A 15,749-nucleotide genomic window follows, 5' to 3' on the forward strand; every position below is an offset into this window, starting at 1 on the left:
AAAAATGGGCCAATGTTGGATCAAAAAAACTAAAAAGTGATTGGCTATTGGTACATGTGAAACTCACTAATGATTTTTTCATTATCATTTTTCTAAATCCTTTAAAATTAGTAATTGGGGGGTTGGGTGCACAAAGGGTGATTGATTATTGTAATGCGATCCACTACTAGTGCTCTTCTCTTAAACATATTTTCATATTACAACATCCTAAAAAATTAAAGATATGGAGAATTTTTAGTTTTACAATAAATTGTAAGATGTAGATTTTTAGGTGTATTAAATTGAAGGGATTTTAGCTATAAAGTAAATTCTAAGGCACTTTTTTTTTCATTAAAGGGGAATCTAATGGTTAACTAAGCAAAAGATAAATTCTAACATACCATGTTAATAGAATCATAGCTTGGAGAGATTCAAATTTAGATTAAATGCTAGCAACCACTCAACATCAATCAATAAGTCTAGCCCAAGAACACACCAATCACACATTTTCAATTTTAAACATCTAATTTTTTATTTTTTTAAAAGGGACTGTAAAAGCTTGTGAGAATTGTGCATAGCTTCTTGTAACTCATGTAGTTTTATGATAGTATTGCTCTCTTCTTCTTATGATGGATGTGTAGTTTCATTTGAAACATTGACGAAATAAACTCATGCAACTATTTCAAGAAGTTATGCACATTAACGTTATGGATGCAAAAAATTATATATATACAACTTGCAAGAATTTTTAATTTGTAATTTAATATAAACTTTTATTTTTTATTTAATGTAGCCTTATAAAAAACATATGATTTTTTAGTTTTTAATTATTTATTATTAAATGTAGACTTTTAGAAAAAACTTCTGAATTTTTTTTATTCTTTATTTAAGATCAAAGGTTATTTACAAGGAATTTAGACACGTATAGAAGAATTTTAATGTCAAGTCTTCAAGTAAATCTTACGTCAATCCATGTTAAGATGACCGATAAAAATAATGGATCTCCGGTTGAAAGGTAAACTGGAGCCGTCAGTGGCCGTCAAAATATGGATTCGGGAAACGCTGGACTATCTGAAGCGAGCAGACGCAGCTTCGCAAAATATGTGCGCTCAGTCTTCCGAGATGCGTGAGACACAGATAGCAAATCAAATCAAACAAATACTTTTCTCTGTATCTCTATATTTATACAACTTCTGATGCAAATGTCGCATTTCTGCGGTGCCGGCGAGGACGGGGGAATTCGTATTTTACAGTGGGCAAAGATTTTAGTGCATGGATAGTATGGCAGGCAAATTGGATTCTTAAAACCCTCGGAAACGAGGTTTTTGGCCGTCGTTTTGGTTGAGTATGGGCTCTGTACCCTTAAGAAAGCTAAAATAGCCACTAAAAAAACTATTCTATGTATTTGTCGAACAATAACAGTAAACAGGGGCAGGGGCAGGGGCAGATAGGGTTAGAGTTAGAGGAAGAAGAAGGAATACTGATGGAGGTGGTGGCCAATGGTCTGCAGGCGCAGACTATGCAGGGGCAGGGGCAGGGGCAGATGATATTGGCGGAGAGCAGCGGGGAGGATCACGAAGTGAAGGCGCCAAAAAAGAGGGCTGAGACATGGATTCAGGAGGAGATACGTGCTTTGATTGCGTTGCGGCGCGAGATGGACAGTTTATTCAATACGTCCAAGTCTAATAAGCATCTTTGGGAGCAAATTTCGCTCAAGATGAGGGATCGAGGGTTTGATAGGTCGCCCACCATGTGTACTGACAAGTGGAGGAATTTGCTCAAGGAGTATAAGAAGGCCAAGCATCAGGACAACAGGGGTGGCGGCGGATCTGCCAAGATGTCGTGCTACAAGGACTTGGAGGATTTGCTGAGAGAGAGAGCCAAGGTTGCCACTTACAAGTCCCCGCCGCCTCCTGCTGCTGCTGCTGGTGGCGCTGCTGGTGCCACTGCCGCTACTCTCAAGGTCGAGACTTATATTAATTTCTCGCCCAAAGGTTAGAGTTTTCTTGTTGCTTCATACTTCTGTTTCTTCAGGATTTTTCTCTTCCTTTTACCTTTCGCTGAGGGTGCTTCTAATAACATGAACCCACGGAGCTGTATACTGCTTAATTTTTAAGGTTAAGGTGGCTCGATTTTCTTTGGCTAAAATGGTGGAGTAGCTGTGACTCAGGATTGTAAATTTCATCTGTAGATGAAAAGCAAGGCGGGGGACTGAGTTTTATGGCTACACATTCTGTATTCTTTTCTTTTTATAAATATCTTTTCAACTTTTGCCTCCAAATTTCGGTAATTTAAAAACCTCACAGTTTGTTGACTACTTAAAAGAAGCAGGAAAAAAATCATGGAACTACTGGCTCCAAAAAAACTCCTGAAAAATTGAGCAGTGCTGGATAGTTAGAGTGGACCCTGCTGTAAATATTAGACCATTTTGATGAAAAATAGTATATCACATTTCCTACTAAGCTTAGGAGAAACTAAATTCGAAGTTGTTGATGTTTATCCAGGTGACTCATAAAAGATAGATTTTGATTTAGTGGATCAAACTTGAACTCTCTGATGAAAGTCTTCCTTAGATGTAATAGTGTTATACAATTCCAGAGCTAAAGATTGTTGTTTTTGACTGAACATTCAAAAAGATTATGTAGGATTGCCAGGTTTAGGCATTGGCTCCCGACTGAGAATTGCACCACATTATTTAGGAATTCTGAAAGCTGCCGCAATAAAGCCACTAAATGTTTTGGTATTAAAGTGACGAAATGACGTCTGCTACAAGAAGCTGCAATTTGCAAAAGTGTTTCCTAAAAATCTTTAAAGCAGGTGCTGCAGATTCTCTGCCCTCCACCATTACTTGCGGCTGAGAATCTTCCTTGCTAGCTGCTTTGCATTTTGCGATTTTTTTTCTCTTCCATTTCAATTTTGTAATTATAATTGTTGCATGGAACCATCCGAGCCCCAAAATTAGCAACAGTTGGCGGCACCATGAGACCCTAATTTTGTTGGAGACGTGTTTGCCACATCCATCGTGTGTTTTTATTAAGTTGCATTCATACCTGTACTGAACCTTAATATTAGAACAAAGTTAAATTATGTATATTAGTAGCGAAATCAATATTTAAACAAAGTTAATATGTATATTGGTAGTGAACATCAACATCTGAACAAAGTTATTATATATATTTAATGGATTGGTACAAGAACACATAGGTGGTAAACATTAAATGAAAGAATTTAATGCACTAGAGGAAAATATCCTGAAATGAAGGGTTTTTATTTATAGATTACATATGCGAGTCTTAAGAGTCCTAGAATCCTGAGGAATCATTCATTCTACAAAAGAAATATACATCTGAGAAAGAATAGGGGGTTGTATTCTTATCATCTTAGAAGCACATAGTTTGTAGTTTTAGCATATCCTTAAGATGATAGTTTGTAGTTTTAGCATATCCTTAATATCTTTAGCACCTTTGTAAGCTTCCTGCTAAGCGCCTCCTAGTTCTGTAGAGTTAGTAATCACTAGGAAGATTCAGGTTCACTGACAGGGGCCTCATCTCCATTCCCATGTCCAACTCTCCTAATCATTTCTTCGAGATAATGTAATCATACCTCTGTATAATTTTGTTTCTATTTCGAAAATGATGTACTTGTGTTTTTGGTAGAGTTCAAATTCATATTTTTGGTCATCTCATATCTTAATGCTGAGAGCTACTATTGTGATTGGGAGTTGCATTGACAAAATTGAAGCCTGTAACAATATTCTTTGTTGCATGCCTAGAAACATTGTATTAGGAGCATCCTATGCCCATTTTGTCGTGACACCCGTGGTGTATTCAGCTTTAGTCGGACAAGATTCTGTTATGTTTAAATTACAAAAGCATTATGGCATGATATAATTAGGGTTTCTTGTTGTCATTCTAAGTTTAAATTGAGAGAACGAAATCAGCTATGTATCTTTTTGTGATTTGATATACATTTAATATAAAGAGAGTTTATAATATCCTCCACAAATCTTAATATAAAATGTTTATTACTTTCATATTACTGAGATCCCATGAGGGTGAGGTGAGAGCATACAGTGAGTAAATATCATTATTTACCCTTTTTTGATTAAATCCCGCAAGGAAAAGTTGAGAACATACAGTGGATGAAGAATAATTTTTTAAACTATATATTATTTCCAGTAGCAACAACGTCCAAAAGGATATAGCAATGGATTGCACCATTAAAAATAGAGGTTCATTTGCAATATAATGTTGCTTTGACAATATGCTGAAGCTTCAAAATTACAAAACTTGCAGAAATACCAAAATCTATGTTGAAATCCTAACAAGGTTTTCAAGTACAAATACAACCTTTTTGTGAGATTGCATTAAGGAAATCAAAGGATTTTTGTCCAGCAATATTTGATCTCTAAAATCCAAGGGTGTAACTGAACATAAGGCTTAAGCTACTCCTAAAAAAATTGAATATTTGGCAGATTTATTTTATAAATTTTAGGCAAAAGATTAAGCTACTATAAATTTTTTTAGGAAAAGATTCTAATTAAACCTGTAGCAAATTTTTTTGCTTCATGGGACCTCCTGCACCTAAAAAGTAAATCCTGAAGGCCCCCTATGGGACCCCACCCTTACAAAATGATCTTTCTGTGTATCCAATTCATCACTGGAGCTATCAGTTAGATTAAATTCTTTATTCTTCATCTTCTTGGAGGCTTTGAGGGCTGCCTCTTGCTTAGATGGTTTCTCTGCTTTGGTCCTCATTTCATGCTCTGTGAGAATCCCATGCAAGTCATCCAGTTTGAGTTTATGCAAATCCCTTCTCTTTTGGATAACATTAACTATAGCACAAAATCTTAAGGGAAGAGACCTCAATACTTTTTTCACAATTATATCCTCTTCAATTGTCTCACCAAGACTTCTCATGGTGTTGACAATTACATCCACGCGAAATAGATAGGCTGCAACATTTTCATCATCCGTCATTTTTAAGCTATAAAATTGTTTTCTATGTGCTTGACGCTTGACATACTTTACCTTATCATCTCCTTCATAAATTTTTTGAAGTTTGTCCCACATTTCCTTCGCTGACACACAATGCATCACTTAGACAAATGCAGATTCTGATAGTCCACAAAAAATTGCATTCATAGCTTTGGCATTATTTTCACTAGCCCTCTTTCCAGCTTGATCCGTTGGTGGAGAAACCGGAGCAACATATCCACTTACCACTGATTGCCAAATATCAAATCTAAGAGCCATTAAGTAGGTACGCATCCTTATGCTCCAAAAAGCATAGTTTGTTCCATCAAGCAACAGAGCCCTGTTGGAGGAAAATCCTTCTTGGCAGGTCATGTGTACTCTTAAGATCTTCCTTCTAGCGATTAAGCTATACTTTGAAGTTTGAAGGAATCGGCTTTGATACCAATTCTGATAATCTTGCTCTAAATTCTACTTATAAATCTGATAAAAAAATCTGCTATAATCTTCACATTAAATTCTTGCTTCCTACACCGCACAGTTTTCTTTCTCTTATACCCCACACATGCACCTCTTCACGCAAGAGAGGTGACTCTCCAAGCAGGTCGGCCACATGTACAAAAAATAAATTTATTTTATTTAACATTACTCCAAATCTGGGTGACTGTATCAAGAGGGGTCGGCCCCAATAACAGCAATAATGTTTAATTAGATTTAATTTAAATTCCACCAAATGTGGAGCAACACCCTATGCAAGGTCGGCCCACACAAGGGAGGGGTGAAGCCAATATAGGGCTGTTTAGGTTGGCCCTAATGAAAAAACAATAAAAACAATAAATATTTCCCATTTATATTTAATTCTGCTGTGCATAAAACTTCTGAATTAATCCTCCTTAAGCAGGAATATGACGTGTTTTGATTTTTCCTTCATTGTCAGCCATCTTGAGTATAGAATAAATACCTCATTTCTGAGATACACCCAGCGGTTTCTTTTTTGTCATCAATGACATTCTTGACATCAATTCTCCTTAGACATCTATGACAACAAATTTCCAACAGATTCTATGCATGAAACAAAGTAGTGCCGATTGCATAATTTCAAGAATTAACATCATAATTGTAACCACTGCATGAGTTAAGAACTAACTGGTAAATATGTTACGTGAATTCATGAAAATTAAATCTAGAACATTACTTGAGTAGAATGTTAGCAGGTCAGCAGTATCAACACAAGAAACAAATAGTATTTGCATAAGAATACCTCAACCTCCCCTCATATAAATAGCAAAAAAAAAAATAACATGATTCTATGTGGGAAACAAAGTAGTGCCAATTGCATAATTTCATGAGCTAAAGGCTAAAATTATAATTGTTACCATTGCACGAGTCAAGAACTAACTGGTAAACATATTAGGCGAATTCATGGAAACTAAATCCAGAGCGTTACTTGAGTAGAAAGTTAGCAGGTCAGCGGACTTAGCACAGGAAACAAATAGAATTTTCATCAGAATAAATCAACGTCAACCCATATAAATAGTTAAATAGAACAAAGTAGTGCTGATTGCATAATTTCACTTCATGAATCAAGAACTAGCTGGCAAATATATTAGGCAAATTCATGGAAACTAAATCCAGACCATGAATGGTAGCAGGTCCCCAGTATCAGCATAGTAAAATGCTTTTGCCTGTTGCATTATTCAGTACTTTTATTTGCATGCTAACTAAGTCACATAATTGCTTCAAGAGATTAGATTCACTATGCAGATTAAATTGGTTTCAATAAAGTTCCAAATAAGAATATATGCAGTTCTTGTCATCATAAAAATGGACCAATCCAATACAAAATCATATAACCTGGTAAACTTGAGATACAATTTACATAAAATGCCATAAGTGGAAGGCATCATTAATTTTTTGTCTTTTGTTTATTCTGCAGGAAATGGGAAGTCATCACTCAATATGGAGCGCAGATTGGATCATGATGGACATCATATGGCTGTTGCATCTGCAGACACAGCTGCTCCTAATGGTGTGCCTCCATGGAACTGGAGAGATGCCACTGCCAATGGTAACTTGTCTTGTCTAGCATGTACTATTCAAAGTCGATAGAAATGTCAACCTCAGTCAGATAGCTGTAGGAAAATTGTATTGCTCATTTTTGGAATATTATAATTTCAAAAGTGAATGCTATTCTGGAAAGAGTGTTCAAACATCGGCATACCTGAAGTTAGGCCATTGGGTTTGCTTATAATATATAGTGAAAAAATCAATAATATTTCTTGCAGTAGATATGGGTTGCAAGAAAACATATTCAGAAAGATAGCTAGAACTTGATCATTATTATAGTTTATAGTGACATAACCTGCAAAGTGACTATCTTTATAGTTTCCCACATTTTCACCCTGCATAACATTTATTGAGTCGAATGAATTCTTGGATTAATGAAACACCCTAAACTGCAGGCAGTGAGCATCAGACTTCTTATGGTGGAAGAGTGATTGCTGTCAAATGTGGAGATTATACTAGAAGAATTGGTATTGATGGGACAGCTGAAGCTATCAGAGAGGCTGTTAAATGTGCCTTTGGATTGCGTACCAAAAGGGCCTTTTGGTTAGAAGATGAAGATGGGATTGTTCGCAGTCTTGACAGGGATATGCCACTGGGGACATATAATCTTCGCCTTGATGATGGTATGTAGGATGATCAGGATACCTCATCCTGAACACTCAAGTTCACTTTCATTATTTTCAGTTTCCATATCTCCAGTCTCAATCTGTCTGCCAAATGCATGTTCATATGGATTGATCTTTTTTATGGTCAACAGGAATTTTGCATTTCTTTTTGAGTTATGATGGTTTAGTTTTTCTGAGAGTTACATTGTTGCAACTGTAAAATTAGGTGTAACTGTCAAGGTCTGCACCTACGACGAGTCAGATCATTGGACAGGTGCCACTGAGGAGAAGACCTTGTACACTGATGAAGATTTCCGTGATTTCTTGGCACGACGTAGTTGGTCTGGTTTACGAGAGGTTAATGGTTTTAGAACTATTGATTCTGTTGATGAACTTCGTCCATTATGTATATATGAACATGCAGGGCTGCTGGGGGAGTAGTTGGGCTAGGAGGGTATGTGTATGACTGGTGCACATGCAAAATCGAATTCATTGGGAGGCTGCAGTGTAAGTCCACGTTTCTGCACAAGAACTTGTACGCTGATGCTATTCTAAAAGTATGGGTTTTCAGTAACTTGCATAGTGTTTAGCTCCCAAGGTTAGCTTGCAGCTGTAGATACCTTTCATTTTTTGATGATCTTTGAGCCGTGTACTGGGTCTACATGACAGTGTCAGTTACAGACTGAATGGAACCACATAAGTTCCATTCTATGCTGCATATTATTGTAGGGTTTCACTGAGGAACGGGTTTTAGAAGGATTAAGTCAGCTCTTTCTGATTTCAGAGGTGGCCATTATCCATTTAATGGCATTTATCAAGAAGGAATCTCTTGGAGAGAGAATTTGACTGAGGAATCGTAATCCCCTTTTGCAGTTATGTGCTATGTGAGGGCATGAAACCTTAGAGATCTAATTGGTAGGTGTCTCAGGAGCTGCATTTGTATCATTAACAGTTGTTTGCTAAAACCATGAAATTCTAGAGCGAAGCTTTTGGGTTCTAGTGGAGATGTAATTTACATACCTTAAACAGCACAATAATCTATGAGAGCATAATGATATTTTTATTGGAACCTTCCTTTTACTTAATGCACAAATGCATTCTTATTGAACCCCAAGTTGAGCAAATGCTGTACTTAATGCAAGTCATTTCTTGGAGAAAAATATTTCTTATTTCGCATAATGAGTTGTATTTGGATTCAATGCATTTCAAAAAAGTTAGTTACCAACATGACAATATATCCAGCAGCTTTCAGGTCAACCAGAATCATTAATCCAAGTATTGGCTAGGATCTGCTTTTCTCTTGAATCCATGACAACAATTGCTTAGTTATCTTGGAAATGAGCGTAACAATACCTTGCATCCATTTTCACTTGGTTTGGATATTAGCATAACAATACTTTGCTTATCAGCATAAGAATACCTTGCCTCGGCATTTCGTTGCATTGAATGTATTGTTAGTATGAACACCACCCAATGCAACGGTAATTATTCAGATTCAACTCCAGATATTAGAAAAGGAACAACAATTTCGTTGAATTTATTCTAGGAGACTTGATGTGAGGATTTACTCAACTGAAATGTCAGTAGTTATCGTCCTGTTTGAGGCATTTCTCCTGAAGATTGCACAGACAAACCTTCCAAGAACTTTGTCGTAGTAGCTCAAATAAGCTTACTTTTGTTTAGTTGGTAAGAATTTTGAAGACAGTAATTTTTATATGAAGCAATATATACAAGGCTGAAGTCGTTCTTGTTTGCTTTGCATCTATATTGAAATGCCTAAGTTCAGGCAATATATATATTTTTTCTAAATGTATCTTTTATTAATAGAGGCACTATTTCAAGGCATAATTTATTTTTTTCTATTTAGAACATGCATTAAAGGATGAAAGAGGTGTTGATAATAGATATATATTTCTGTTAAATACATACATTACAACTAATGAAGAAGCACACCAGCTATCTCATTATTGTAGATTATTGGTTAATATCTTCTTAAGCTTGGAAAGGAAAAGCACTTGTAGCAATCATTTGATTTGTTAAGAGCAAGAAAGTTTTAATATTCTTGGTTGCTTGTGAGATTGAAGATGCGATACTTTCTTTCCCCTAGTATTTTGTAAAAGAAGTAATTGCTGCACCTCGTGGATAGAAGGGAAACTTATCATACTTTTTTTTCGAAGACATCACAACAAAACAACCATGAACTCTGTAGTGTTCAGCAATGGGACAACCTAATTTAGTAGAGATAATTTAACTCGTTAAAAAATTCATATAAATGGATAATCTAAATAAAGAAAACTATACATTAATAAAGATCATAAAATTATAGGCTAAAATTAAAATATAATATGAAACATAAACATTGGATTGTTAAAATAATATTGAGAAATAAATCATTTAAAATATTGAACTCTATTTCTAAGATGTACATACATTTGTGTGTGTGCACATGCATCTTCAATCTCACAAGCAACCAAGAATATTAAAACTTTCTTGCTCTTAACAAATCAAATGATTGCTACAAGTGCTTTTCCTTTCCAAGCTTAAGAAGATATTAACCAATAATCTACAATAATGAGATAGCTGGTGTGCTTCTTCATTAGTTGTAATGTATGTATTTAACAGAAATATATATCTATTATCAACACCTCTTTCATTCTTTAATGCATATTCTAAATAGAAAAAAATAAATTATGCCTTAAAATAGTGCCTCTATTAATAAAAGATACATTTAGAAAAAATATATATATTGCCTGAACTTAGGCATTTCAATATAGATGCAAAGCAAACAAGAACAATATAAAAATTAGTGTCTTCAAAATTCTTACCAACTAAACAAAAGTAAGCTTATTTGAGCTACTACGACAAAGTTCTTGGAAGGTTTGTCTGTGCAATCTTCAGGAGAGATGCCTCAAACAGGACGATAACTACTGACATTTCAGTTGAGTAAATCCTCACATCAAGTCTCCTAGAATAAACAATCCCTCAATAGGACTTAAGATGCATATATGAAGATGTTTCAAACAAATATCAATATTTGCCCCTATAGATAAACGAGTGATTGATTTTTCTCAAGTGTTAATAGAGAAAGCTTAGTTAAAAAATGATGTCCATATTTTCTTGTGCACTTTTGAAAATATTGGATTATTTTTAAGGCACAAATTGTTGTTGGTTGCCTCTTTTCTTGCCAATTTATAAATTTAGCATGATTGTTTGTAGGACAAATTTTTGGATTGGTAGTTGAAAATTCTAACTAGGCAAAGGAGGGATGGATGTCCTTTCTTTTCTTGGTTTTGAGAAATTAGTTGGATAAGCTTTAGAAAATAAATTAAAACTTCGAAATAAATTCAAGGGTAGAGAAATAATGATTTTCCATTTCTCCTTTAGGTTCTTATATTCCTTAAAATATGACACATGCACGACACATGTGACTTCTCATGGACTTTCTGAGTTAAGCTACCTTGTTGATGATGAAATTTTTCCATTTCAACTCTTTGGATGATGCAAATCCTTATCCCTCCCCTAGTGTGGAGGCTACTCTTGAGGTGGCTACCATTGGTGCTAGTATGACCAAGTAGTTTTGTTGTTCCTTATCCCAACTTCTTGTTTGGAACTAATATAAGCATCTCCTATGTATGATCTTGTTGCCTTGGAGGTAGACTATGGTAGGATTATTGCTCATGCTTAATTTGCAAATTTGTTACAACACAACTTTGTTGATTAGACATTCTTCCTTTGAGCACAAGGATATTCTAGTTGATGAGTCAATATAGAACTCCCTCCTCTCTCCTTGATTGAATGAAGTTGAAAATGATGTCTTGGATGGTTGTTGGATGGTTGTACAAAGGAGGAGTTCTTCCTAAATCTACGTTAGAATCTTGTCCTCGGGTTAAGGGTGTGTGGCTTGCACGGGATGGAAATGAGATTGTGTAAATTAGATGGATTTCAAATTTTTTTAGGTCATTTAAAAACTTGATCTTGTGGTTTGTTGTTAGTTGTTGATTAAGTATTTTAACATCAATGTTTTGTTTTATCTGGGTTTTAGAAGCCTATTAAAACCTATTTACCCTTTAATAAAAAACATCAAAGCAAAGATAATTTTTTTTGACAAATTCTAAACTAATTAGAATAAACCAAACTAATTTCATAAAACATGAAATTCGTACCTAGACTAGAGTGCTCTAATAGTAGAGATTTGGGTTGATATGATAATGTGGTTCTAAAAAATACAAATCCTTTTTTGTTTTTCTTTTTTTTTAATAACTTTATTGTTAGGTCAATCTCCAAGGTCAAGATATGTTGGTAAAGGGGAATAGGAATGTTAGTGAAAGGGTTGATGATTTTTTATTGGAGTTGTTTTTTAAGGTAATTATGATAATGGTCTCTAGCAAAGCTTTGGTACTATTATGTTGTAAGTATGCGACTTTCTAGAAATTAGACCCTTCTAAAAGACCATAATTGTATATTTTGTACATAAATCGAACAAAATTAAATGAGGATTACAATACAAACTCATGTTTTATCAAGTATGAAATTGAATGACATATTTGTTGTTTTTTAATGAAATCACCCCTTTTGATAATTATGAAATCATTGTAGCACAATCATAGCTATTGTGACGAACATGTTGAATATTGCAACAATCAAAATATTATCATGACAAACATTGATATAACTACAATGTGTAGACAACATTGTGGGGAGCCCACATTTACTATAATAGATAGACATTGTTGCCACAAAAGTTACAAATATAATTGAGAATTCACTAAAATAGAAAAATACAAGTTGTTACTTGAGACTAGAGGTGCTAAATATCAACAAGTGATAGGAATGGAAGACACTTAATAGGATCCTAGAATGTCAACAAATAACACCCTTAGAGACATGTATATACTGTGATCTTGGAAAAAGGTGAATGATGGAGATATCGAGAGGAAAGCTTTTCTTCCCTCCGAGGAGAGATAAAAGTTTCACTTCGGATTTCTCTTCAAACACATTTTCCACATTACATTAGAAGAGGGAGGAAAATACACTAGATTCAACCTCTAGAGAAAGAGATTGAAGTCTGAGTGATGGTAAGTGAATCCCCTCTTCTGAGATTGAGATTTGAATTGATTGAATTGTGTACTTACGATCAAGTGTAAAAGTGACAAAGATTTGATTATAACTAAGATAGAAGCATAGAATGAAGCTGTGCACTTGGATCTAACAATAATCTGTCGAGACGAAGTCGCCCTGCGAATTTGAGGAAAAGTTGCCCGAACCGTGGTAGGAGTGTACACGGTCCTCCGAAAAATCTGCAAAACGAAAAGGGTTTTTCCGCCTTTGCAAATGGAGCCCGAATCCGAAAGTACAGCTGCGCACCTGCAACCTACACACAAAAAATAGAGGGAAAGGTGTTGGGATTGGGGGTTTGCCTTCAGGTCAAACCCTAGTTTTGGAATTAACCAAATGATGAAAGAAAGTACTTGCAAGTGAATGTAAATGAAAGATTGAAATGTAAGTCACCTCAAGGGAGGTTGTAGATAGAATGTAGGTAGATTTTCTTGTGTGGAATTGCTTGTTGGAATGAATCTCCTCTTCAATGGTTGAATCCTTGACTTGAATGCAACACTTAGCCTTGAAGGGAGACTTGAGAATGCTCAACAATGGAAAGGAATGCTTGAATGATTTTGAATGCTTGATCTCATGTAAACTTCCCACTCATCCCACTTTTTCCACTTTTTCCACTCATGCAAATGAGAGGGCAAATGCAACTTAAATACTTGTCAATTAGGGCTAATTAACTGATTTTCTGTCGTAGGCCGACACTGGGGGAGTTTTTCCCGCTCAATGTGCAACCTCCAAAGCACATTTGAAAAGGGTCCTGCCCCAAAATGGGGCAGGGGACAGGGACGCCACGTCCCTATCCTAGGAGGACAAGGGCGCCACGCTCCTGTCCTGCCCTTCTTTGCAGGACAAGATGCAGTCTAGGCAGTGCAGAGGGCAAGCAAGATGCGGTTCTCAGGCATCGAGCAAGTCTCCGGTCTCCAATCAGGCTTAGGGATTCGAATCGCGTGCGTGAGGACCCTAATGTGGTCGACAATTTCATGACACTACATATACTATCACATACTTGTCTTTATCATTCCATATTAGCTTATTTGAGAGGCATGCTGTAATTGAAATGCCTTGTTGACTTACTCTATGCTGGGCACTTAATATTGCCCCTTTCAGATAGGTGTGTCACACCACCTAATGGGCATTGTTTTTGAAATAAGGTCTAGGTTACGAGTCTATACTACCTACAACTTGTCCCATGTTTGGACTTACAAAATATATGTTACAAAATGGACTGCAACATACTTACCTACAAAATTGGTCATGCTGCGACACATTGTGGTTTTGAGAAAAAGGCATCAACAACCACATGGTGGAATGGTGCTTCTCATCAGCATTATACAGTCAAGAAGAAATCTGAATAACCTAGGAGTTTTTAAGATGTGGTTGCTACGAATTCATAGGATCTTAGGGCATCCCCTGTTGGGGTTTCTGAAATTGTACAAGAGTCTCCAACTGAATCTCCTAATGTGAGAGTGAATGTACCTTAGGATGCTATTTCTGGAGATAATGCTTTGGCTATTAATTCTGGTGGCCTATCTGATAAGGCTAAGCCAATAGGGAGGTTCAAAGATGACATTTTTGAGACGGACTGCTGGCTTTCTTTCACAGAATAATGGTGCGCTGGAGTGGCATGACATGGCAACGCAGATGGAAGAGGGCTGGATGTCTGTCAAGGGAAAGAAAGCTAAATCCTCTAAGCCCTCATCTGACATGACTCTCCACTCCCAAAAGAGTATCTCGAAATGTCATGAAGGTTCTTGTTTTGGGACTGGTTTTGTGCTAGCTTTTCCAGCATTGTTTCAGGGTGGCCAGCTACCAGCTGTTCTTTTGGCTATATTTTTTCTGGGTTGTCTGAACTTTCTGTTTGGACAACTTTCTGCTTGTGGGTTCCAGATCCTTTCAAAATCTGTTTGTAAAGGGTTTTGGGTCCCTTCAAAACCTGATTTTTCCTTAATAAAAAACATACTTACCTACAAAATGGAGTGCCACTTGGTGGAAGAATGCTAAAAAAGATCACTTGATTGTCTAGGTTCCTGCCTCTTGAGAGGATAGCTCCTTGAATTTTGATGAGTTCCTTTCTTTTGATGTGGCCTTGTCATGCCTTGATGCTCTAGTTGTGTTTCTTCCTTCTTAGTGTTCAAGTGCCCCTACTATGGATCCTCTTGCTACATGTTAGACTCTTGCTATTCTGGTTGCTTCCTCTTGGATTCAGTCTTATCTTGTGGTTAATACTTGTCTTTCAATTGGTCATCTTTTTGTCCTTCCTTTGAATTTTGTTGATTCCTTAGTGTGGGGGTTACCTCTTGATCCCAATCATAAGGGGGTCATGGACAATAGTATTGCTTGGACTATTGTTTGTAGGAGTAGGAAATGTTCTTCTTCTCCTCTTATTCTTTCATGTGTTGTGAAAGGGAAGTCTTTTAGTATAGGATCAAGATCGTTGTTTATTGACAATTCATTACTCCAGTCAAAAGCTTTCTAGTTCCTAGTTCGTTGTTTCCCCAATCTCACATCTTGTGGGATTCACTTCATTTGCCTTGATGGTTGATTTGTAATGGGTTTGGGCCATTCTCAAGCCTATCTAATCGAAACATGCCAAAATCATGAACAAAATTTGGAAGAAGAAATAGATTCCAGAACTTACTATTCCCATGGGGTTAGGAATAGTGCCTAATCCATGTCTTATTGCATGTGCAATGGAAAATGAAAAAATAATATGCAATCTAAGGGTGTTATACAAAAAAAAAATCATTAAAGTGAATGCTAAGAGGACTCATCATTAAGGTGGGGGTGTAGATGATTACCTTGGCCACTTGACACATAGACACCTACAAAAACAAACCTTTTGTACGAACTCAAAAAGACAAATATAAGTGTAGTGCATTTTTAGTCACACTCAATTACTCTTTCTGTTTGGATTTTTTCTTTATTTTAGTTTGGAGAGTCCATTTTTTCTCTTTGATGGTCCATTCTTTCCCTTCTCTAATGGATTGTTTTCCTTTATTGATTGGTTGTTTCACTT

General features: G+C 36.0%; 1 protein-coding gene across 1 annotated transcript; it reads left to right on the plus strand.

Moving 5' to 3' along the window:
• The first annotated feature begins 960 nt into the window (after nt 1-960).
• LOC131065599 (trihelix transcription factor GT-1) lies at nt 961-8,732 on the plus strand. The gene is made up of 4 exons (XM_058000161.2): nt 961-1,973; nt 6,889-7,020; nt 7,415-7,642; nt 7,851-8,732. Exons 1-4 carry the CDS (start codon nt 1,379-1,381, stop codon nt 8,063-8,065), a joined length of 1,170 nt encoding a protein of 389 aa, XP_057856144.1. The 5' UTR covers nt 961-1,378; the 3' UTR covers nt 8,066-8,732.
• Nucleotides 8,733-15,749: the final 7,017 nt, after the last annotated feature.

The sequence above is a fragment of the Cryptomeria japonica genome, chromosome 7, assembly GCF_030272615.1.
Source record: "Cryptomeria japonica chromosome 7, Sugi_1.0, whole genome shotgun sequence".
In the NCBI taxonomy this organism is placed as follows: domain Eukaryota; kingdom Viridiplantae; phylum Streptophyta; class Pinopsida; order Cupressales; family Cupressaceae; genus Cryptomeria; species Cryptomeria japonica.

Coding starts and splice junctions, on each gene's coding strand:
- LOC131065599 (XM_058000161.2), top strand. CDS start 1,379: ATGTATTTGTCGAACAATAACAGTAAACAGGGGCAGGGGCAGGGGCAG. Junction 1,974..6,888: donor TATTAATTTCTCGCCCAAAG/GTTAGAGTTTTC, acceptor TTTATTCTGCAG/GAAATGGGAAGTCATCACTC. Junction 7,021..7,414: donor GAGAGATGCCACTGCCAATG/GTAACTTGTCTT, acceptor CCTAAACTGCAG/GCAGTGAGCATCAGACTTCT.